Source organism: Lissotriton vulgaris, chromosome 1_1 (genome assembly GCF_964263255.1).
Source record: "Lissotriton vulgaris chromosome 1_1, aLisVul1.2, whole genome shotgun sequence".
NCBI lineage: Eukaryota > Metazoa > Chordata > Amphibia > Caudata > Salamandridae > Lissotriton > Lissotriton vulgaris.
Genome location: NC_141685.1, coordinates 1,589,554,954 through 1,589,581,133, shown reverse-complemented (window position 1 = coordinate 1,589,581,133; position 26,180 = coordinate 1,589,554,954). Strand labels below are relative to the sequence as shown.

Below are 26,180 nucleotides of genomic sequence, written 5' to 3'. Positions count from 1 at the left end.
ATAATCAGCCAACTAGGCGAATTTGGAAAAGATGTACACAAATAAAGGACTAACAAGGCTGTAGCCTTGCCTCTCTGCTTTTAAACCTATGTATGGCAGATAGGGAAAGTAATTTGGCTGTCCTCAGGATCTGCCTGCCTCGCCTTCGCGAAGAGGAAAATAAAATGTTAATAATACCGCAACCTGCTATGGGCTGCTGAGAGTCTTAAAAAAAGTGTTAGACCTTCTGCCATTCGAAGCCAGAAGACTGCTAGTCCAGTCATTGATTATGTCACGGCTGAATTATGCAAACGCCGTCTATATGGGGGCCCCAGTCGGCACCATAAAAATTCTGCAATCTGTACAGAATTGTGCTGCTCGACTGCTCATGAAAGTCCCCAAAAGATGTTCAGCAAAAGCCGCACTTCAATCCTTGCACTGGCTATCCATCAAGGGAAGGATAACTTTTAAGACCATGTGCATGGCGCATAAATCCATCCATGGTGCTGGCCCGCCTATTCTGGATCCCCTTTTTCGTCGCCACCAATCAGTGAGATCTCTGAGATCCAACCAGCGGAACTTGCTGGTAGTTCCCAGGATGAAGCTGGCCCGGATGGGTGGCCGTCGACTTTCGGTGCATGCAGCTAAAGAATGGAACGCACTCCCAGATGTCATCAGGCATGAGTCAAACCACCTTGCTTTCAGGAAGCGCTTAAAGACGCACCTTTTCCAATAGTGTCTTTATTTTCCTTTGTCTTACAGCGCTGGGATGCTTAAGAGTAGCCATGCGCTATAGAAGAAGGTATTAAAAAAAAAAATAATAAATAATAATAATAATACGCTGCTGATATGGTTTAATTAGACTGCACCCAAGTGGGACTTCAGAGGTCACATGATGCTCTTGCCTGACATTATCATAATTTCAACAAAGACAAAAATAATGATCTTTAGTAGATATTTGATAAAAAAGGGGCCTGGTTTATTGGAAGCGCACATATAGAAAAAGTAGCACGTTTTAAATACCTTGGTGTGATGCCCGACGAAAACTGCTGCACAAAGGCTCATGTTAGGCAGCTTGAAAACGACAGCTAAGTACCTGATGTGCAGGATGGGGCAACTTAAGAGGAATCTTGCCTGCCAAAACAACAATGCCCTATTAACGGTGGCTGCAATCAAGCTGATGTCAACAATTTCGTATGGAGCAGTGATGTTTAAGGACCTTTATAAATGGCTAGACAACCAACAATGCATTTGCTATCGCTGCCTATTCGCGCTTCCTGATTGCACCAGCCTAGCCAAGATTAGACTGGCGTTATCATGCTATCCAACAGGAAGATGGCGCCACGGCTCGAATGGTGCAGAGTGGAAGCATGTTGGAGATCGGATTATGTACACGAGGTAACATTCAGTGATGTGGTGGTACACCTGAAGACAAACTAAGGTGGCTTCCCTTCAAAGAATAAATACAAGTCTAACCCTCAACAGCACTGTATTTAAAATTGTATTTATCTTCATACGTAGGCTAGAGAGTTTTATTAGCATATGCCTGTTGTCTAGCCAGGTAGGTTTACAGCATGCACCTGTGAGACCTTTCTTTTGCTGTGTTGGTCAGCTGTAGATTTCTGATAGGGTATCCCGTCAGCTTGGAAGATGGAGCACTGGAGAGCACACCTGCTGCATGGGTAATAACATACATTTTACAGGTACAAATCACAACAGTTCCTCTGTGTGTCATTGTTCTTACGGCGAGTAATATGGCATGTCCCTACTAAAACGTCATTATGCTATTAAGTGCACCGTGTGTGTTACAGGTGTACTCTTAATATTTAATATTGTTTATTGCAAGTGGTTGAACCAATGGTGAATTGTCCTTATTGATAAGCCAAAGAATAGATTGAGGCACTCAGAGATGCAGTTAATTGTGTGCCTTAGTCCACAGCATATTGCCTGACGAAGCCTGGTGTAATTACGGTACCTCCAAATTAAACAAACATTGAAAATGCGTAGGTCTCGCCTTTTATTAAGTTAAAGCCATTTGCTTTGCTAATAGTATTGTATCGCAAAGCGAATGGCTTTAACTTAATAAAAGGCAAGACCTATTGCATTTTTAATGCTTGTTTTATATATTGACTTCGACTTGGGAGAAACGGAAATTGGGGGGTGGGAAAGGGAAGATATCAAGATCGGATGACCAGGCAAGCAATTCACTTTTTAGGTTCCAGGAAGGGTGGATAAATAAATGTATTCATTATGTCAAGACTTTGATATACCATTTTTTATTGTATTAATATGAGTGCTCCTGGAAAGCTTACAGATGAGACATGTGCCCTCATTCTAGATCACCTGTAATCTTTGGGTGGAGGTTGCTGATAACCCCAAGTAAACTGAGTTAGTGTAGTCCAGCCAGGGATTTATTGTCGCAGAGATGACAGATGCTTCTGTGGAAAGTAGTGGAGCAAAATTCCTGAAAGGCTTTGCAGATACAGTTTTGACGAAAACTTAGGTACACGAGAGATTCCCAACTCAAATGGCCAATAGCTCTATGCCCAGAAATCCATGAGGTTATGCAAGACCACAAATTTAGTTTATTCAGCGTTAAGCCTCAGTTGGTTTCTTCCCATCCAGTTCCAGATTAATTTCATAGTCACCTGGAACTCTTGATATGAAGCTAATTAAATGCCTAGGTAGGTATTTTTTGGGAATCATCAACATAGTTATAGAATTTACATTTGATCAAAGAAAGTCTTTTGATCAAAGGTCAGTTAATATTGAAGAGGTGAGGGGAAGGGAAGAGCCCTGAGGCACACAGGCACGGCCCGTGTAGGGCGTTATACCGGGCGGTGACGTCTCGCGGGAGGGGGTCAGGGTGGGGGGTTGTAAAATGCGGGATATGAACCAATACAGGTAAGTACGAAAAAAAAAAAGAATTTCGTTGCCCGCGCAGCATCGCCAAATGTGATGCAGCGCGGGCAACGAATTTCGTTTTTTTTTCGGTACTTACCTGTAATTGTCCATATCCCGCATTTTACAACGAACCACCCTGGCCCTCCCCCGCCTGATGTCACCGCCCAGTATAACGCCCTGCAAGGGCCGTGCCTGGAGGCACATATGACTTAACCAGCATTGAGAGTGAAGTGAACCAGCCAAGATGATCTACCGGAGTGCTGTCCTTCAAGATTGAATGAAGCCATGCCAAAGCCCTACCCATAAATCCTGCCGCCCTCAGCTGGCCGATCAAGAGAGAATGGCCCACTGTATCAATAGCATCAGACAAATCCGACAACACCAGTGATTTAATCCTGCCTGCATCAGCATCCCCCGTAAGATCGTCAATTGCTGAAAACATCAATGATTCAGTGCTGTGATGAGTGCAGAACCCAGATTGTAAAGGGTCTAGGATATTAGAAGATTGAAGACAGTTACACAGGGCCTGAGAAATATGTGCATATTTTGCAAAGTAAGACAAGAGAGAAATAGGCGAAAATATTTCAAAGTTTTAGGATTATTGCCCAGTTTCTACACCCTGGAGCAAAGACTTGTTCAGCAGCTCATGAAGTAACTCAGTAATTACTTCAGACTGTTGAAGAAAGATAGCTGACGGGGCATGTGTTTACAGGAGAACCAGATTTAACTTTCTTAATGAGGGCATAGAGCTTTGCTTCTTCAATAGTGGAAAACGCAGAAAGGGAGTGAGTGTCATCATCAACCAGCTCGATCTGGATGAAGGATGGGATATCCAAGATACCCTATTTGATTGGCCTGATTTAGTCAACAAAGTACAAATTAAGGGTATTGCAAAATTCTTGGGAAACATCTAAATACAGTAAGGCTCTATTAGGGCAGGAGAGTTCTCTCAATATTTTGAAGGTCTCCTTTTGATTATTGTTGGCTTCATTTATGCGAGTGCTAAAGTGGGCAGACATAGTGTCAAGTAGTAACTTCTTATACTTTGCCATGCCTTCTTTATACATTGCTCTTTTTCCATTGCACTAGTCCCTGCACAAGTTCCTTTCCAGTTGGTGAAGCATTGAAACATGGTGTATACGTTGATGAGACCTTATTTTGCGGCTTAACTCGGGGGCATTACTATCACTGCCATTTTTAATCTAATTCGTAAATTCAAGACTAGTTTTCTCAACCAAAATACTGAAATTGCCCGCATTAAAATGCTGCGCTGACGTCTGGGTTATCTGGTATGCAACAGTGCTGAGCACTATGACAGTTACCTAAATTAAAAAGAAAATAAACCAGAACATTGGAAAGACTTTAACAAATTGATATGGCACAGCTTGAACGTTTTCAAACCTTAAGAAGTAGCTTGATGCCCCTTTTCGACCATCCTTCCTGCAGGTCAAGTAATGCAGCGTTCAGCATCATTTCAGCCAGCATCTCAATGTCTCCGAAGGTTTCAGCTTCTAATATCCCTTCGTTTATCAAGCTACAGCAGTCTAACAATTTCTCTTCTTGAAAAACAAAAGCACAAAGTAAAATTAACATTTATTAAGTGTAAGAAACCATTTAGAACGTGGTGTAACATATATATAATATTTATGAAGAGCAAATCCAAGAAACCTAAAACCACATTGTGTCACATACTGTGAGAATTGATCTTTTGAGGCAATGTTTCATCTGTCTGAGAAGTAGCGGGCTGCCGCCCATTTTCTACCTGTGTCTTGACATGACATCTGAGTGGGTTGTAAATGTTAGTCTTGAACATGTATGCAATCCTATTTAATATATTTCTTCCTATTGACTTTGCCTTAGGAGGTGGTGAAGGGAATTACACAAAGGACAGGAAAGTGTATTTTTGAGGAGGCTGCTTTGTCCGTGTGTGTAAGTCCTTTGAGAGGCTGGTTCTTGAGGTGCCTACTCTGGTATAGTGTATGTGTTTTTTATTTATTTATTTATTTATTTATTTATAAAGTTCTATATAGCGCGCTAGCTTTTAATCCACGGTTAACCATGTATTTTTAAATGGTAAACATTGAATCATCAGGACCACCCATTCACAATGATTGATGATAAGAGAAGATTGGAATAGGGAAATCAGAGGGGGGAGGAAGAGGTGGTGCTGCGTGGCACCGAGGTGGGCACGTCCTCCTCTTGCGAAAGCAACTGTAATCAAAAGGGTCCACCTCGAAGAGGGTTAGTGTGTATCCTGTTGACTTTGGAGTACACACACTTTGTTAAAATACCCCTCACACTCCAAAAGGGCCCTTGGTGTCATGCTTCATCATCGGGGTCTTCCCGTCCGGCTGCCGGACGGAGCAGTGCTGCGACAATCGACTACGCTGGAGCACCTTTTTAATTGTGGGTGCTATGTGAGTGAATTTGAGTGAGTGTCAGTGGGGTCAGGGGTGATATAAAAGTGATGTTAAAAAATACCTGGCCTAGTGATAGAAAAAACTATTTAATAAGCACTGGCTGGTATTGTTAAAAAAGTGGTATCGGAAAGAGTAAGCGGGTTTATGGGCTTACTTTCCTGTGCGGGTCAACATGTTTCGGGGCGCCATGCCCCTTCGTCAGGACCGGGGTAAGAGATCCCCCTGTCACTCACTAATGTATCGCCAAAATAGGGTGTATGTACAAAAAGGTGTAGAAAGGATCAATGTGTACGGATATATAATTTATATTTTAATACACATCCCTTGCTAAATAATAAGATACTAATGTAGTATGCCTGAAAAGACAAGAGCACGGCATTAATAATGCGCGGATCCCAAAGCGCTATTTCGTAAAATACCTGTAAGAAAAACGGGGACAGACATACACATAGCAGTAGTCCAGCCCTAGGGAACCAAAGTTTTTATATTCATAATCACACACACAAACTAAACTCACACATTATATACATGTATAATACAGAAGGTTCAACTGGATAGTCTGTACTTATTCTCAAATACATACTTATTATGGTGAGGAACAGTGCCTCATGAGCCAACACTAGATCGAAGGGTATTTTAGGGTCCACCTGCAGGTGGGACAAAAATGAAAAAAGAAAAGCATTTGTAGAGAGTTTTGGTCCTAGTATTCTGATGGTAAGTATCTTAGAGTTGTAATAGTGACACCGCATATGCCACTGTCTTCTAGTCCCTCCTTTCCGGCTATGCCGTACTTACTCAACCCCCTGCCTCGTTGTGCTTTCTCCTCCGTCCGTGGCTTCCGTGGTAGTGAGGATGGAAGTTGGGGTGGGTGTTTAAATAGCTGCAATAATTGGTAAATTAGGGTTGGTCTAATAGCTAAAGGGTTGATGATACCGGACAGCTGTGCCCGGAAGGCGGAGTGCCGAGGTCCAGTTACTGCGGTGGCCATTGTAAGCTAGTCACCGAATGTGGTTTGACGTGGGGAAAGAGGATGGGTTCCAAAGTGCCCCGTAATTTATTGCCATGTGAATCATTGCTTAAAGATTGGGTTTAAAAAGTGGTTCGGGAGATCAAAATTCTATCTGGGTGCGGCCGCTATCTGGGGCGGAGGAGTGTTCCTGGGCCGCGCATGCGTGGTAGCAAGTTGAAGAACCGAGCATCGCGGAGGAGTGGGTAGAACTCCGCGCATGCGCGGGCCGCCGGGACCGCCGGGGTGTGGTGCGAAGTGTTCTCGCTCCATGCAACCCTCCGTTTTAAAACCAAGTTCCCAAACATCCTGATGCAAGTAATGCACAGGGTCTGGTATTCCAAAGGAGTATTTGTTTGGGGAGAGGAGTGAGAAAAATTTATTAGAAACAGATGGTTAATCGTAATTTATGCTAGGGTGATATAGCAATGTTGAAAGGTTGCAGTTTTTAGATGTGAAGCAATGCTTTTGCAGATAAAGATGGGGACAGCTGATTGGGCACTTATAATCTCATAATACAGTTTTTAAATATGCAGCAATTCTTTACCAGACACAGATGGTGACAGCTGATTGGGAAAATGTCATATAATCTCTCAATACAGTTTTTAAATATGCAGCAATTCTTTGCCAGACATAGATGGCGACAGCTGATTGGGCAACTGTCATATGAAACCTCGTGATGCTGGTCAAGAATTTAAATGGGACCAAGGTATATCATCATTTAGGCCGGCATGATGTGTACCTAACCGATGCATCCAACGTTGTTCCTTTGTTAATAAGTTCTTGTCATTCTTGAAGACTTCAATGACTGTCCATTTCAGATCATGAATGCTGTGACCCTTTGTAACATAATGTGTCGCCATTTTAGTTGTGGTTTTTTTGCAGCGCACATTGCTGCGGTGTTCATTCATGCGAATTTTCACCGGTCTGCTTGTCATCCCTATATATTCTTTATTACAGGGACAGGTGATTAGATAGACCACGTTGCGACTGTTACAATTCGTAAAAGCGCGTTGTTCCCATGTGGTTTGATTGGAGAATGTGATTGTGCGGCTTTTTTGCGTGTATTGAAAAGACGCGCATGAGCCACACGGGTGGTGGCCTCCTACTTCAGTAAGTCTGGTAGGGGCGTTGGACTCCATGTTCCTAGGCCTTGTGTGGACCAGTATATCTTTCAGATTCTTGCCTCTTCTATGCGAGAACATTGGTTTAGGAAAATCAAGTTTGCCACAATTTAGCATTCTCCAATGCTTGTTAACAATTTTAGTGATGTGGTTTGAGTTAGTGTTATATGTTGTAACACAAATGGGTCTTGGGTCAGGCTCTTTGGTACCAGTTTCTTCGCCCTGCTGGAAGAAACTGGTACCAAAGAGCCTGACCCAAGACCCATTTGCTTTCCACCTTTCGTTCTCTCCTGTAAATCGGTATCCACCTGTATCGAACTACTTTCCACCTTTCCATCTTCCTCATATATTGGTATTCATTTGTATCTCACTGCTGTAGACAATCCAATCTGCCCTGTATGTTAGTATTCATCCAAACCAATCTGCTTTACACCTTTCACTCTCCTCTAGATCTCGGCATCAATCTGTATTATGTTTCATTCTCTTCGTCACCTATATTGTGGTATTCATCGGTATCCCGCTGCACTACAATAGCAGCTTTACACATGTAACTCTTCACCATACTCTCCTTTATCTTGTTGCCTATCTTTATCTACCTCATTACATTTTCCACTCTCCTCCACGATCTCCGGTATCTTGGTATCCATCTGTATTTCCAGCTTTACAATTTTCACTCTCCTCTATATAGGTTAAATTTCTGCCTAGCTGCTTTCCATCTATCACACACTTACCCATGTATCTGGATATCCATCTGTATCTACCTGCTTCCATCTTTTGCTATCAAACACTTACCCGTGTATCTTGATATCCATCTGTATCTAGCTGCGTCCATCTTTTGCTATTGCACACCCACCCACGTATCTTGATATCCATCTGTAGCTAGCTGCTTCCATCTTTTGCTATCACACACTCACCCACATATCTCGATATCATCTGTATCTAGCTGCTTCCATCTTTTGCTATTACACACTCACTCACGTATCTCGATATCCATTTGTGTCTAGCAGCTTCCATCTTTTGCAATCGCACACTCACCCACATATCTCGATATCGTCTGTATCTAGCTGCTTCCATCTTTTGCAATCGCACACCCACCCATGTATCTCGATATCCATCTGTAGCAAGCTGCTTTCATCTTTTGCTATTACACACTCACCCACGTATCTCGATATTCATTTATATCTAGCTGCTTCCATCTTTTGCTCTTACACACTCACCCACGTATCTCGATATCCATCTGTATCTAGCAGCTTCCATCTTTTGCAATCGCACACTCACCCACATATCTCGATATCGTCTGTATCTAGCTGCTTCCATTTTTTGCAATCGCACACCCACCCATGTATCTCGATATCCATCTGTAGCAAGCTGCTTTCATCTTTTGCTATTACACACTCACCCACGTATCTCGATATTCATTTATATCTAGCTGCTTCCATCTTTTGCTCTTACACACTCACCCACGTATCTCGATATCCATCTGTATCTAGCAGCTTCCATCTTTTGCAATCGCACACTCACCCACATATCTCAATATCGTCTGTATCTAGCTGCTTCCATCTTTTGCAATCGCACACCCACCCATGTATCTCGATATCCATCTGTAGCAAGCTGCTTTCATCTTTTGCTATTACACACTCACCCACGTATCTCGATATTCATTTGTATCTAGCTGCTTCCATCTTTTGCTATCACACACTCACCCATGTATCTCGATATCCATCTCTATTTAGCTGATTCCATCTTTTGCTATCACACACTCACCCACATATCTCGATATCCATCTGTAACTAGCAGCGTCCATCTTTTGCTATCACACACTCACCCACGTATCTCGATATTCGTCCTCTAGCTGCTTACATCTTTTGCTATCACACACTCACCCACGTATCACAATATCCATTTGTATCTAGCTGATTCCATCTTTTACTATTACACACTCACTCACGTATCTCGATATCCATTTGTATCTAGCTGCTTCCATCTTTTGCTATCAAACACTCACCCATGTATCTCGATATCCAGCTCTATTTAGCTGATTCCATCTTTTGCTATCACACACTCACCCACATATCTTGATATCCATCTGTAACTAGTAGCGTCCATCTTTTGCTATCACACACTCACCCATGTATCTCGATATCCGTCCTCTAGCTGCTTACATATTTTGCTATTACACACTCACCCACGTATCTCGATATCCATTTGTATCTAGCTGCTTCCATCTTTTGCTATTACACACTCACCCAAGTATCTCGATATTCATTTATGTCTAGCTGCTTCCATTTTTTGCTATCACACACTTAATTTTGAATTTGAATTTAAAAACATTTATTGAGCGCGATTATACCCAGCGGTTTCATGGCGCTTTGAGGACTGCGACCAGCAGCAGCAACAAAAAAGACAGGCTAGGCGGCAAAAGCTCTGGAAAAAAGGAAGGTTTTTAGGTTCTTTCGGAACTCCAAATAGGAGGTTGAGGATCTAAGTGTCATAGGGAGGGAGTTCCAGAAGACAGGTGCAAGGGCCGCGAATTTCGCCCCGCCTGCTTTCTTTTTCTTAAAGCGGGGTGTGGCCAGGAGTGCCATGTGGGTAGAGCGGAGTTCTCTGCCCGGCAGGTAAGATTTGATGGCTGAGCATATGAACTCAGGGGCAGTGCCCATCCTGGCCTGGAAGGTGAGGCAGCCTAATTTAAATAAGGCCCGCTCCCTCACAGACAGCCAGTGCAGTGATTTCAGCAATGGGGTGACTCGATAGAATTTGGGCAGCCCATGGATCAGGCGGGCAGCCTGATTTTGCACTAGCTGCAAGCGGTGTATGGCATAGGAGGCGCGAGAGCACCATTGCCATCACAATTATTTTCAGTGCCGGAAGGGAGAAGAAGTGGGATATCTTCCTAATTGTCCGGAGGGAGAAAAAACAAGAAGAAACCACCGAACTGACCTTGGGGTTTACAGAGAGTTGGGAGTTAAGGGAAATCCAGAGGGTTTTAACTTTAGGGACCGGGAGGGGGGGCACCAAGTGATAGGGGCCAAAACGAGGGGGGCCAGGGACTGCAACCACCTCCTGTCAAGACCAACTCTGTCTTGTCAGGGTTGAGTTTGAGTTGGTTGCAGTTCATCCAATCTTGGATGAATAACATAACAGTTTGGAAGTTCTGAACAGAAGAGGGGGAGTGAGAGAGATTAAAAATAAGCTGGAGGTCATCGGCGTAATTAAACACTGTGACCTCGAGCTGCTGCAACATAAAAATGAGGGGATAGATGTATAAATTGAACAAAAGAGGGGATAAAGAAGAGCCCTGAGGGATGCCACACTCCATCTTTCGTGAAGAGGCAGCAAAACCAGCGAGATGGACAACCTGTGCCCTATCACACAGGAAGGATTTGAGACAGGAGAGGGCAGAGCCCTCTATGCCCGCCGCCCTGACACGAGTGAGAAGGATGGAATGATCCACCGTGTCAAAAGCGGCGGACAGGTCCAAAAGGACAAGGGCTTGCGAAAGGTTGGTGTCAATACCCTCGTGGAGTCTATCCATCACTGAGATCACTACCTTCTCCGTGGAGTGCAGAGGTCGAAAGCCCGCCTGGCAGGAGAAGAGGCAATGATTTGCCTCCACATAAGTGCTCAGGGTACTCGTAACGTGATACCCATGTATCTTGATATACATTTGCATCTAGCTGATTCCATCTTTTGCCATTACCCACTCACCCACGTATCTCGATATCAATTTGTATCTAGCTACTTCAATCTTTTGCTATCACACACTCACCCATGTATCTCGATATCCACCTCTATCTAGCTGATTCCATATTTTGCTATCACACACTCACCCACGCACATGTATCTCGATATTCATCTGTATCTAGCTCCTTCCATCTTTCACTCCCCCATTTATCTCAGTATTCATCCTCTGTATCAGGCTGCTTTAAACTGTTCTCTCTCCCCTGTATCTCGGAATCCAAATGTATCAAGCTGATTTATATATTTTGCTCTCCCCTGCATCTTGTCTGCTTCCCACCTTTCTCTGTCCTCTACTCTCCCCTGTATGTCGCTCTCAATCTATAGCTAGCAGCTTTCTACCCTTCGCACTCCTCACTCCCTCTGTATCTTGGCATTAGCTGTTTTACTCCTTTTGCTCCACTGTAACTCGGTATCCCCCCCCCCGGCGTCTAAGCATCCATCTGTATCTGGCTGATTTACATAGTTATGCTCGCTCACGTGTCTTGCTAGCCATCTGTATCGAGGTGCTTAACATCTTTCACTCTCCCAGTCCTCTTACATCTCCAGGCGCGTTTGTCCTTCTTTCTATTTTCCCTTTATTATCTGTCCAATCCTCGTATCTATTAACTCTCCCCATTACCTCTTTATTCTTTCATCTTTCTCTATTGTCTCCAGACTATGTCTCCGTTATCTCCTCACACATGGCACGCAGTTCTATCTCCTCCCCGGACCTCCGCGCCACCCATTACACAGTAAATACAAAGACGGGGCCCAGGCAAGCGAAGGGATAACAATCAGTTCAGTCAGCCAGTTAACAGCAGGTGGAGGAGGGCGGGTGGGCCCCAATGGGTCCGTTACCACACTGATAGGTATGCCCATATTCAAAGGGTATGCGACCCCGCTGAAAGTGCTTCAGGTCACCGCCTGCCTTTGCTGAACTGCAATCACTCAACTGGGATGCCAACACTTCGAAGTTCTCATGTCTTGCTAATGCAGATATGACTGTTCGTGAGCCCCAGTGCATGTCTTTGCTTTGAGTGTCGAGTCCTGCTGCCGTGAGGAGGACCACCTCAACTGGTTATGTTTCACCAAGAGTTATGAACAATGTGGCATGGTTAGCTTGCCTTAATACAGTGGGGGAGAAGGGGGTCCTAGGGGATGTTTACCGACCAAGCATTGCTACTGCCCCTAAACATACATATGAACCAACAAAAAGTAGCAATGGGTCAAAAAGACAAACAATCTACTCACTAAGTATGGGCGGAAAATCCGTTACGCTCGCGGATTTTGCGGATTTTCGGTAAATTCGCAATCCGCGAGATTGCGAATTTCCCGCAAAATCCGCAAATTCGCACGCAGCTGATTTTTTTTTCTTGGTGATACAATTTTGCAGCGCGCGGCGTTTATCATCGTTTGCCCAGTTGTTTTTCTCGATATTTTGCGAGTGCTGCGCCATTTTGGATCTTGCTGCGGGATCCCGCGGGAATTTGGCAAGCGCGATTACGTAATCGCGGCTTGCCAACTTTTGCAGCGAGCGTTTGTCAACGCGAGTACGCCGAGATCACGTCTCGCGGTACTTCACAATTGCGAGCTTGGAGATGCGGCGAGCAGCAACAATCTCGCACACGCGAAAATATAAAATTTGCAATTCTGCACAAGAAATCCACCAGCAAGCAGCATAAACCTTCTTGAAATGATGATTTTTATCTGAATAACTCCTTAGGTTGACATTTGCCTGCACTTTTTTTGCGAGGAATCCATTTTGGGGAGGGGGGAGGGGGGTGGGAGGAAGGAAGTGCCCCACAGTCTTCAACTTCCTGTTCCTGTCCAGCAGGCTCCTCCCAGTGCTTTGTCCATCTCCTGGTCACTTTTCATTTGGATCTGGAGCTGGAAGGATTACTTTTTGTGGATGCTGCTGGATATTTGGATTTGAGGCCTTTTTGACTTTCTTTGGATCACTTTTGGATTAGAAATTTTACAAGTAAGTTTGTTTGGGGCATTACAGTTGCTGCAACTACAATTTTGGAATTTTCGATTTTTGGGCTGTTTTGGGGCCTTTTGCCCAGGGGTACTCAGTGGTGGGTGGACTGAGTCTTTCTGTGGGGTGTCTTGAACTTAAACATCATGGAGGGCATGGATGGATTGGGATTGTGCTGATTTTTCAGTGATTTTCGTTTTTTGGGGCTGTACTTGTGGCCTTTTCATCAGGGGTATTTGAGTCTAGCATGGGCCTAGTATTTCTGTGGGGTGTCTTGAACTTAAACATCATGGAGGGCATGGATGGAATGGGATTGTGCTGATTTTTCAGTTATTTTCGTTTTTTGGGGCTGTACTTGTGGCCTTTTCACCAGGGGTATTGAGTCTAGCATGGGCCTAGTCTTTTTGTGGGGTGTCTTGAACTTAAACATCATGGAGGGCATGGATGGAATGGGATTGTGCTGATTTTTCAGGGATTTTCGATTTTTGGAGGGTGTTCATGGGGAGGGACAGGCCATGTGGCTGGGGGCCATTTTGAGTGCTGCTACAGGCCCTGGCCATGTGCAGGGAGGCAAGTGGCCATTTTGAATGTAGGCATTGTTGTTAGGCCTGCAACCATTTTGCCTACTTTTCAACCTTTATGCCCAGGGGTAGTGAGTCTTGCATGGGCCTAGTCTTTCTGTGGGTTGTCTTGAATTTAAACATCATGGAGGGCATGGATGGAATGGGATTGTGCTGATTTTTCATTGATTTTCGTTTTGGGGGGCTGTACTTGTGGCCTTTTCACCAGGGGTATTGAGTCTAGCATGGGCCTAGTCTTTTTGTGGGGTGTCTTGAACTTAAACATCATGGAGGGCATGGGTGGAATGGGATTGTGCTGATTTTTCAGTGTTTTTCGATTTTTTGGGGGTGTTCATGGGGAGGGACAGGCCATGTGGCTGGGGGCCATTTTGAGTGCTGCTACAGGCCCTGGCCATGTGCTGGGAGGCAAGTGGCCATTTTGAATGCAGGCATTGTTGTTAGGCCTGCAACCATTTTGCCTACTTTTCAACCTTTATGCCCAGGGGTAGTGAGTCTTGCATGGGCCTAGTCGTTCTGTGGGGTGTCTTGAATTTAAACATCATGGAGGGCATGGATGGAATGGGATTGTGCTGATTTTTCAGTGATTTTCGTTTTTGGGGGCTGTACTTGTGGCCTTTTCACCAGGGGTATTTGAGTCTAGCATGGGCCTAGTCTTTCTGTGGGGTGTCTTGAACTTAAACATCATGGAGGGCATGGATGGAATGGGATTGTACTGATTTTTCAGTGATTTTCGTTTTTTGGGGCTGTACTTGTGGCCTTTTCACCAGGGGTATTGAGTCTTGCATGGGCCTAGTCTTTCTGTGGGGTGTCTTGAACTTAAACATCATGGAGGGCATGGATGGAATGGGATTGTGCTGATTTTTCTGGGTTTTTTTCGATTTTTTTGGGGTGTATAACTGAACTGATGTTCCTCTGTCTTCCATTGTTTTTAGGTGCACAAGACTCAAGAGAACCACCAGTGCCAGGAAGAAGTCCTGCAGCGGTGTGTGTGTGCAGCATAACGTCACGCGACGTCACGTCTGGCCTCAGACAACTCTACAATTCGTGCAACTGCGGCCTGCTGTCTGACCTGCTCTGAAAAAGATGGCCCCAAAAAAAGGTCTCCGTAGCTCCTCTAGCAAGAAAGTTGCTAGTAAGGAGCAGAAGAAGCAAGTTACCAAGGAGGCTGGTGTGCCGGACGCCACGTTTTTTGGGAGCAAAAAAAAAAGTACGCCTGCAGCAGCAGGATCTGCTGGGGACCAAGCTGGGAGCAGCACCCCCGCTCCATTGGGTTCAGTGCCTCCACCACCACGCCAACTTAAGTCAAAGCCCTTGAGTGTTTCAGAGGCAGTCAGTGTACTTCTCCAATCACCATCGACCAGTGATGTTGGCTCATCGCAAGAAAGTAGCAGCAATGTCCCTGAATCAACACAGGTTGTTGTAACTCATCTGACAAGTGTTGAACAACCACAGCCGCAACAACAACACCATGTGCAATTACAAGCCCAAGTACATGTGGAAGGAGAGGCAGCGCAAGGAGATGCGCAAGCAGAGGTGCTTGGAGGGTCACAAGTGCCCACAATAGTTGTTCCTCCCGAAGTAGGGGCACATCAGGAAATCGACAATCAAGCCGAGGTATCATTGGAAGACACTCCTCCTGATGATCATTCATTGTCTTCCACATCCCTAGCAAGGAAAATATCAAGGTTGGTGTCTACATCTTCTTCAAGCCCACCTCCTTCTGATGATACGGATCCCAATTGGGAACCAGCACCACTGCCGTCTGAGAGTGAGGCACACCATGATCTGACAAAGGTACCTAAGCGTAAAAGGAAGGTCGTCGAAAAACTCATAGCTATGGAGTGTGATGAGGCTCAACAAGAAGTGACGGATACTGCTGCTGGTGAAGCCTCTCACGATGACGACGATGAGGCAGTCATCATAAAGGTCACTGCAGCCCCAGCGGGCATGCAGCAAAGAGACATTTTGACCCTATCCGAGAAGCTGCTGAGCGTGATGATGATGTCGACGAGGAGGCAATGGAAATGGAAAAACAACAATCATTAGATTTGGAGTTAACTAGTACACCAACACCTACCGCTTCCATATTTCTTTCTCGCAAGAAGGGACCTCCATCCACCTCGACCTCAATTAGTTTGTGGTGAAAGTGCAAAACGTACTGAAGTTCGGCAATCCACATCCTCCAATTCATCTGGCATTAGCAGCAGGACCACCACCACCATTATCGCCGCCTCCTCCGGCCCCCAAAGACATTTCAAGTCTCCAGTTTGGGACTTCTTTAGTGTTTGCCCAAAAAAGGAAAACGTAGCCATTTGTAGCATTTGTAAGCTTCGAGTTAGTCGTGGTAAGTTTGGTACCAACTATGGTACCGGAGGCCAGAGAGGTCATCTTAGGAGAGCGCACCCTGTCCAATGGTTTGCGCAACTAGAGGCGGTCAAGGAAGCCCGAATTGCACGTAATGAAAACGTTGATTTTTCATCTGATGATGACGAGGAGGAAGAAGACGATTCAAACACTTCACTTACACCCAGTACCCCTGTCAGCAGCACACCCCATGTGAGACACACTAAGAGTGTGGGAGAGAGTGAGACATCAATGCGAAAAAGTTCATCAGCGAGCGTAACTGGGTTGAAGATATCATCATCATCCCGTAAATCTTTGGTCCAGGGCAACATTAAAAAGATGTTGTTTACAGAAGCGCAATATGAACGCAACCACCCACTGACGCGTCTGTATAACACTAAGCTGGCTAAAATGCTAGCTCTGGACCTTCTCCCTTTTTCTTTTGTAGAAGGGGTTGGTTTTCTAGAATTAGTGGCAGCGCTCTGCCCTAAATGGAAGGTTCCTAGCCGGTTCTATTTTGCCCGAGTTGCGGTTCCAGCACTACATGAAGATGTTCTGGAGGTGATTGGGGCAGCTTTGCAGAAGAGTGCTGTTCACACTATACATCTGACAACAGACATGTGGACCAGTGGCGCAGGCGCTGATTACATTGCATCACTGCACACTGGGTCTCTTTTTCAGGGGCTAAAGCAAAGCTAAACGCAGGTGTTGACCCGGACATTGTTTTTAAAGCTGCTCGGAAACATGCAACACTAGCCATGTTTGGTTTGGAGAAACGTCACACAGCAGAAAACATTTCGGATGTCTTTAACACAAAGGTCCTTAACTGGCTGTCCCCAAAAAAACGCCAGGTTGGTTTTGTTTCCACGGACAATGGCGCCAATATAGTTAAGGCCATGAAGCTGGGTGAGTATTTCAGAGTGCCGTGTTTGGCGCACTGTATAAACCTGGTTGTCCAAAAATTCTTGGGTAATAAAGACAGTGCAGCGTACAGAGTATTGGACACCTGCCGAAAAATGTGCAACGATTTCAGCCATTCTTTTAAGGCCCGGAAGCAGCTGAGGAGCCTGCTATATCCACGTCAAATGCCAGTGAAAGCACTCATCCAGGAGGTGGTAACACGTTGGAACTCAACCTTCTACATGCTTGAGCGTCTGTATGAGCAGTATACGGTACTCGATCACTATTTCTTATCAGAGGGTACAGCTCAGAAGGAGGACCTGAGGATGTGTGCGGCGCAATGGAACATAGTTAAAAGCCTGACACGCATGCTTCGTCCTTTTGAGTTCTTCACGCGTGCAGTCAGCAAGGAGGACTGTAATTTGGGAAAAGCTATCCCATTGTTGTACATGCTGGAGCACCAACTGAAGGAGGTGTGTTCTGTCTTTGAAAAAGATGTAAAAAACCAAGACTCTTTTGTACTGGCTGAGAAATTATTAGAGCTCCTACAAGGTGATGAACGTCTTAAAATTATCCACTCAGAACAGCATTACATTTGTGCTACTATTCTGGATCCACGCTACAAAAAGGCGCTGGCAGGCCAAGCATTCTTTCCTTTTGCTGATGAAGATGTTACAAGTTACAAACGGTGGATAGCCTCCTCAGCCAAGAGGTTTGAAAGAGAACGGCAGCAAATTGAAGGAGAAGGCAGTACATCAGCAGGCCATCCCCAGTCACAACAATCCTCTTCTGCACCTGTGGCTGCGGCACCAGTGACCTCTCAGCCGTTAAAGAGACCGGCAACCGGATCATCTGCACCACCAGACGCAACAGTAACATTGGAGGCTGAATAGGATTGGCTAGCTCGGCTTGGGTTTGGTTCTCAAAAGGTCACAGCAACAGCTAAGCAAAGAGGAGGAACCTTGGAGGAGAACCTTGATTCGATGGTCAAGGACTATCTGAATGACTCAACAGAGGTCTATGTTAATGCTGACCCATTGGCGTATTGGCATGGGGAAAAAAAATTGTGGCCACAGCTCACCAACCTGGCTTTAAAATACTTGTCTTGCCCACTCGCAAGCGTGTCTTCTGAACGTGTTTTCAGTGCTGCTGGTGGCATTGTAACTTCCAAACGTAGCCGCCTCTCGTCCAAAAATGTGGAGAGGTTAACAATGATCAAGATGAATCAGCACCTCATACCACCAGATTTCAGAGTACGAGAAAGCGCGCCGGATGAAGACGAGGTGGCCAGCAACATAGATGAGGGAATTTCTACTCTGTCAGGTGACACTGAGCTCACCCTGCCTGAATTCGCAGAGTATGATGACGAAGCCTTATTCTCATTCCTGGACCGTGATACCGAGCCCTGAAAATGAGACAACGAATCAATAACTTTCTTTTTCGTCCTTATTCACTTTTATTCCTGTGTGTCTGTCTTTCTTTGTTGTGCACAGTTAAAATAATTCAAACTTTAATCAGATAATCACAAAAACAAGGCCATCAGCAGAACTGTCTTCACTTGTTTGCTAATTGATTTGAAGGTGCCGCAGTCTGCATTCCTCAGGTTCACAAGTTCAGAAGAACATGCTCCTCTAACCTCCTCCTCCAGACTCCTATTTCCATCAAAGCAGAGGGCTGGTTTACGCCCAATGAAGAAAGACTCAGCACTTGTGGGGGTGTTGTTCTACCTCTTTGCAGGCGAGTTGACGGCTCTGGGGCCATTGCTGGGAAGCTCTAAAAGTGGTTTGGACCAAATCCGAGGCGCACATTTTTTTGTATTTTTGCTGACTTGCTTGCCTTTGAGGTGCTCTTAGGGGGGGTTCCGTCTGTTTGTGGGTGAGTTTCGGGGTCTGTCAGCACTGCTGGGACACTCTAATCTTGATTGCATTTGCTTTTCAGGAAATCCGTGGTGGCAACCCCGACTTATGGCCTAGCTACGCAGCGCGTTTGGACCGAAGGCCGAGAAATATTGTAAGTAGGAGATGTTGCTTTTGGCCTGTTTGGGGGTGTTATGCTTTTTGGCGGGTGGGTTGGCGGGTCTTGGGCCATTCCTGGGAAGGTCTAATACCGGGTGGAAGTGGTTGGGACAAAATCCAGGCCGATTTTTTTTGTTGCTATTTCTGACATTTTGCTCAATGTAGCGTTTTCGGGGGCCGGTTTGGGGGGCTTCCTGGTGTTTGTGGGTGGGTTTCGGGGTCTGGGAGCACTGCTGGCTATGGATACTTTACATTGCAAGAGGTTTGAAGCAAATCCATAGTGGCAGAGGGGAGTTAGGGCCTAGCTGCCGCGCGCAGAGTGATTTGGGAAATTTGGGAAAAAATGACTAAGTCCCCATTTTTGTACTTTTGCTCTTTGGCTGTTTGGGGGTCTTCTACTCGTTTTCTCTTGGGTTGACGGCTCTGGGGCCATTGCTGGGAAGCTCTAATACCGGATAAAAGTGGTTTGGACCAAATCCGAGGCGCAAATTTTTTAGTGTTTTTGCTGACTTGCTTGCCTTTGAGGTGCTCTTAGGGGGGGTTCCGTCTGTTTGTGGGTGAGTTTCGGGGTCTGTCAGCACTGCTGGGACACTCTAATCTTGATTGCATTTGCTTTTCAGGAAATCCGTGGTGGCAACCCCGACTTATGGCCTAGCTACGCAGCGCGTTTGGACCGAAGGCCGAGAAATATTGTAAGTAGGAGATGTTGCTTTTGGCCTGTTTGGGGGTGTTATGCTTTTTGGCGGGTGGGTTGGCGGGTCTTGGGCCATTCCTGGGAAGGTCTAATACCGGGTGGAAGTGGTTGGGACAAAATCCACGCCGAAAAGCCTTTTGGCACTTTTTGTAACTTAGGGTTCGTTAGCCCTAGCAGCAGGATTGCATGTGTTTCGGGGTGTTCTACATTTTTGCAACTGAGTTCTGGGGTCTTAGAGCACTCGTGAGAATGTGTAATATTGGTTGCAAGTCATTTGAAGAAAATCCTGGGTGGGAAAGGGGGGATTTGGCATAGTTAAAGAAAGCCTTTGCCACTACTCTTAACTTAGGGTTCGTTAGGGTTAGCAGTATTTCTATTGCATGTGTTTGGGTGGGGGGGTTTTCGAGTCTTGGAGCCATGCTGGCTATGGATACTTTTACTTGGTTGCTTGCAAGTGGTTTGAATGCAATCCACGGTGGGTAAGGGGGTATTTGGGCCTACTTTTACTTTCAAAGTACGTTTTGTCACCAGTTTTCTGCTAAGCCTCGTTTTTTCCGATTTGATTGGGGGTCTTCTACATTTTTGCGACTGGCTTTAGTAAGGGTCTTGGTGGGAGCACTGCTGGGAAGATCTAATTTTGTTCTAAAACACAGTTTACAGTACACCTAGCTTGAGGGGAAAGATCCGCTACATTAATTTGCCCCTACTTATTTCTCCTTCAAAAGGTGACTCAGACAGAGTACGCACTCTCAAAAATATTGTACTGTCTACTAGGAAAAGCAAAGTGTGACTTTTTGCACTCCACAGCCTACATACCTTATATTTATTTATCAGTGGTGTTGTAATATTATATCACTTCCTGTTTTTCGTTGAATAATTACAGGCCGGGTTTCAGTCTTTGCAATGGGGAAAAAAGGATGGAGTCAGGCTTCCCATTAGCGAGCCGCAATTCAGCATCCGCCAGGCAGGCAGTGGACAGGGCGTTTCTGGTCACCAACATTGATGGACGAAGCGTCAGATGGAATGGAGGAGTGCCGCTAATAAGAGGATTTTTTTTCTGCATGCAACTTACTTACCAAATTCAACAGGACAACTACAACAACATACAGTATCCATTGTGTTTTTCTATGACTGTGACTGCATTTCTTGGATCTCTCTCTGCTTCTAAATTGATCCCTTAACACATCACTTAGTCCACTCCACTATCACATCTGCACCACACATAGTCATTTGTAAGTGCTCCTACGTAATTCGCAAGTCGCAGCACGCCCCAGCCCGTAGAGGACTGGGATGGCCCCAAAGATGAAGCATGTCACCAAGGGGCAACCCTGGTGAGTGAGGGGACACCTAGAAGAAGAGCAATTTCTCCTTTTCTATCTACTACACCTTCCAGAACAACCCCATTGAGTGTTGTGAATGGATTTATAGTGACCAGCAAGGCTCTCAGGTATCTGGCAACAGAGACCTTATGTTAAATATAGTTATCAATATTTCCACACACGCCCTGTACTGTCGCATTCTTACTTCCACAGTTGTCGAAAGTACTACTGACTTTTCACTGACATGCATGCAGTAGTGCATGCACTTTCAAAGATTGATGGATAGGTTTGTACCCAAAGATTTGTTTATGTTCAATTTTTTGTCCATGCTGTGCTTTTTTTACAGGGTGTCTTCTGGTGGTGACCAACATCGATGGACGAAGCGTCAGCTACAATGGAGGAGTGCCGCTAATAAGAGGATTTTTTTTCTGCATGCAACTTACTTACCAAATTCAACAGGACAACTACAACAACATACAGATACAGTATCCATTGTGTTTTTCTAGGACTGTGACTGCATTTCTTGGATCTCTCTCTGCTTCTAAATTGATCCTTTAACACATCAATTAGTCCACTCCACTATCACATCTGCACCACACATAGTCATTTGTAAGTGCTCCTACGTAATTCGCAAGTCGCAGCACGCCCCAGCCCATAGAGGACTGGGATGGCCCCAATGATGAAGCATGTCACCAAGGGGCAACCCTGGTGAGTGAGGGGACACCTAGAAAAAGAGCAATTTCTCCTTTGCTATCTACTACACCTTCCAGAACAACCCCATTGAGTGTTGTGAATGGATTTATAGTGACCAGCAAGGCTCTCAGGTACCTGGCAACAGAGACCTTATGTTGAATATAGTTATCATTATTTCCACACACGCCCTGTACTGTAGTCGAAAGTACTACTGACTTTTCACTGACATGCATGCAGTAGTGCATGCACTTTCAAAGATTGATGGATAGGTTTGTAAAAAAAGATTTGTTTATGTTCACAATTGTTTGTCCATGCTGTGCTTTTTTTTCTTGTCTCACAAAACCTTTCCCAAAAACCCCCGTACCCATCCATTTTTCAAACCCTAACCCTCTTCCCCCGGGCTGTGTGGTTTTGATTGATGTGTGACTAAATTACAGTAATAAATCCACACACTTGCTGGGGAGAATAAGGTGATACCAACAGGCTGGTGAAGAAATCTGAGGATATATTCTTACTCTGCTTGACAAAGACCCATGGCTAATGTCAAAGAACTTCAACCGAATTAGTAGTTATACTTTACCATTTGTTAGGCTACAATGTGGCACTGTTCTAGTGTACTGTCACCTGCTATATTCTCTATTGTACCGTTGTATTGCTCAGGAGGACAAACCAGATTTCATTTTCTTTTTTTTCATAGGCATGCAACTGCCACTGTGTCACACCAATAGTACCACCGCTATGAGGAAATTTTATCCGCCCAGGATTGCCAACCTTATTCGCTGTTTCCCGTGGAGCCAGCCCTGGGCCTAGCCCTACTTGCAAACAGAAATTACAGGTAAGATAGGCGTTTGGTTGGAGGTAGTATAATGGAGTATTAGGAGAGACGAGAGATTGACGGTAGTACTACTAATGTCACAGGACTACTCAGGAAAACAAACTTACTGTTAACCCCCCACCCACCAGACTCAAAAGCTGTAAAAAACAGGTATGGTCAGATAAAGTTTAAAAAATTATATTTTTATAGCCCTAACAAAATAATCTCCCGCAAGGCCCTCCCTAACCCCAACGATTGTCCTTCAAAAGTCCCCAAAAAACCCAACTCCCAATTCCCACCCCCCAAAAGTCTCTAAAAAAGGGGCAAGGGACACTATGGCAGGGTGCTGTTGCCTTTAGCAGCCAGGGCATCATGCTCCTTGCGAGGTTGGCAAGTTCGAAGCGGAGGCCCTCCACCAAGTTCTTATAGTTCAGGACCTCCTGCTCCAGGTAGGACAGTCTGAGGGATAAGCGGCGCCGGTGTGCCTTGCAAATCCTGTGGGGGGCAGCTGCTGTCTTTGCTGCTCGGCGTTGGCGTTGGGCTTTGGTAGCCCGGCTCCGTACCGCTGGAGCACTGCGCTGCCTGGCAGCCCGCACGGAGGAGGTTGCAGCTGTCCCCGTAAACGTTGTTGTTGTACCAGACTGCGTCTCCTCCTCCTCCAAGGCCACCAGCCGCCGATATTCAGCGACAGTGGCATCCAGCCTCCGTTGCCGGGCCATTCAAACCAGCTCCTTCCTCTTTGATGGAGTCTTGGATTTGGAAGGAGCAACTACATGAAGAAAGAAAGACATAGTCTGTAACCAATGCTCCTTAAGATTAACACAAAATGATTGAGCAGAAAGTTGTCACAGTACAAGTAGCAAATTGAAAGCACAGTACATAACTATTGAGGACAGTATCTATGTAACCTCCGACGACTTCATCCTTGCTCTAACATTAGTGGGAGTTTAAGGGACAAATTCTACAAGCACTATGGACTTCCATTACAGTCGACTATGACAGTACACCAGTCTTATTCCTCTTCTTCTCTCTTGTTAAGGAAAATTGGTACGTTATCTTATGCAAGCCGGCATAATGCCAGCGCAGTGAACTTGCACCCGAGAAAAACAGACGCACACCATGGTGAGTGAGACAGACTTGCGTTACTGTACCGGTCCAGTACATGCAGGTGGTGAAGTTCTTACTTTTCTATTAAGGGTGGCACTGAGAATACTCTGTTAAAAGGGCTACTGCTTAATTAATTTAGCTTTCACCCTACAGTGCAAATGAGTATTAGAAAAGGAAAATAAAGAAGCTAAATAATCTGATTATCTATCACTTCACATGGGATGTATTTGATGACATATGGGATGACTTTAGGTGCTTTGCTTATTATGGAGTTGTAATGGCAGAGTTTTTGGCTCTATTTAGCAGTGATATAGATCTTAGTCTTGCTCACATCTAGTATAGGTATTCTTAGCTTGTGTTGGCCCTTTTAAGCCCTTTCTTCCAGACCTAGAAGAGGATAGCTGCTTAATATGATGATAGATCCCTTATTCTTGACTCTAACCTGTCTATTGCCTATTGGCTTTGACATACTTGACACATTGGTATGGTTTATGTAGGTATTCTGGCAGAGCTAAGGGGCATTTCATCCCTTTCAGGCCTACAGGCCGAGAGCTAGAGGGACTCCATCTTGATGGAGCTGAGAGGCTTTTCAGGGTAAAGGTAAAGTTTACAGTAAGGCTGTTTGTGTGCTAGAGGAAGACCGGTTAGGACTGCTTCTTATCCGAGAAATGTGTTTTTCTCTTGGGCCCAGACGTAACAAGCAGATGGCCACTGCGGTTGCGTGGAAGCCTTGGAGCTGGCACAGGAATTCGGTAGGAGGCAGCCCTCTGGTGGAAATTTCCATGAGGGGAGAGGAATCCATATTAGTGAGCTACAGGAGAGGAGGAGTGGTCAGTTCAGCTTGGAGTTCAGTTCAGCGTGGTGTTCATTCCAGCTTGTGTGCAGTTCAGCCTGGAGCTCAGAACAGCTTGGAGCTCAGAACAGCTGGGAGCTCAGTTCAGCTTGGAGCTCAGTTCAGCTTGGAGAGAGAGAGAGGATATCTGCTGGAGCTGCAGAATAGAGTGCAGTTCTTGAATGGAGAAAGAAGGCAGACGATTGCTGAAGATGAAGAGAGAGAGAGCAGTGCAGAGGGCATCAAAGAAGGCTGTCAGCTGGAGCAACTGAACCAGAGGCGTGGTGATGTGGTGAAGGAGGGAGAGACAGAGAGAGCCCTAATCCCACCAGAGGCAGAGAGAAATCTTCCTTCTAATAGGTGAGGTAGTCTGAACTAGTTACACTTACACTTACACTTTAATCTTGTTCTTATTCCCTAGGCTATTGTATGTCTAATCTTTTCCCTTTCAGCGGTGTGTTCCTGTTACCCCGCAAATAAATTGTATGTTTAATCCTTTTCTTTCAGCGGTGTGTTAAAGTTACTGCTAGTTATAGAGACCCCATAGTTTTGTATATGTATACTTTATTATTGTTACAATAAACATCCCCATTAATTAGTGAATTAGTGTGCGTGAGTTTTTTTATGATAGAGCTAACCTGGCTTCTAGCCAGTTGCCGTTGAGCCACTGATGGCAGAAGGGAGTAGGAGCGCTTAAATCAAGAAATAACTCAATCACATAGTGTGTATATCTTTGTCCCCATACAGTGAGGGTAATCTTCTTTCCTGGTAGGTATTACTGTTTGAACAGATGCTACCCCTGATCAGGTAAGTAATAGTGAGGGAGAGAGGAGACCTGCAACTAAGGGACCACGGTAGTACACTCTCCCATAATCCTGTAAACAGCGTCTTCTGTTCCAAAGCATAGGTAACCTTTTTCTCCTAGTCAGATGTTATAGCCAGAACAGATGCTGCCCCTGATCCGGTAAGTCTGAATGAATAGGGAGAACAGGGAGCCCTTGAGCTAGGGAATTGTTGACACTAAGTAATTCGGCCATCCCATAATATTATTGTAGTAGCAGACCCTTAGTGAATAGACAGAGAGCTGAAGGTGTTCATAGGAATGTGGTCGTCGTTGATATACGGTGTTAGTGAGAACGCTGGGGAGGATTACCAGCGTGGAGGGCTGCCGGATTGCGGCCCGTGTGTAAGTGAGAGCGTCAGGGGGGACGACTGGCGTGTAGGTTTGCCGGATTGCGAACCGTTTGGAAAAGAGAGCATTGGGATCTGCAGGCCCATGTGTAGACGCACCGGATTGTGTGTCATGTCTGCCCTGGGGTAGATCAGTCTGGGTCTGAGTGGCCGCGAGACTAACTGATGTATGAGTGTGGTGTAGGGTATGGATATCCTTGGTAATTAGTGAGTATTCTTAGTATCCCTATAGATTTAGTGGTGTTTCTGATAATATGAGCTTGTATATTGCGAGTTCCCCATCCTCGGGTAGGTACCCAGGTGCCTGGATAGATGGTCCTGAGGAGGGATGTGGTTAGGTTCTGGCTGGGTTGGAGGGGCCCCTAGGGGCTGATCCCATCTAATCAGAAAACCCAGCCATGACATCTGGCGTCACGAACTGCTTACTTATCCTGTGTGCCTGGCCATGTGCTTAGATTGTTTACCTATCCTGTGTGCCTGGCCATGTGCTTAGATTGTTTTCCATGTGTTGTGAGGGAGTGCCCTGAGCGCCGGTTCCATCTGGCGTAATGTTGCCGTTT

The 26,180-nt window shown here is 45.3% G+C and overlaps 1 protein-coding gene across 1 annotated transcript in view; it reads right to left on the bottom strand.

Annotated features, from left to right (window-relative positions):
- CFAP54 (cilia and flagella associated protein 54) overlaps positions 1–26,180 on the bottom strand; it is a 2,285,874-nt gene that overhangs the window by 486,626 nt on the left and 1,773,068 nt on the right. Inside the window, exon 55 of the mRNA XM_086918163.1 lies at positions 4,285–4,442. Coding sequence (XP_086774289.1) covers positions 4,285–4,442 — 158 coding nt within the window. The remainder of the gene's footprint in view (positions 1–4,284; positions 4,443–26,180) is intronic.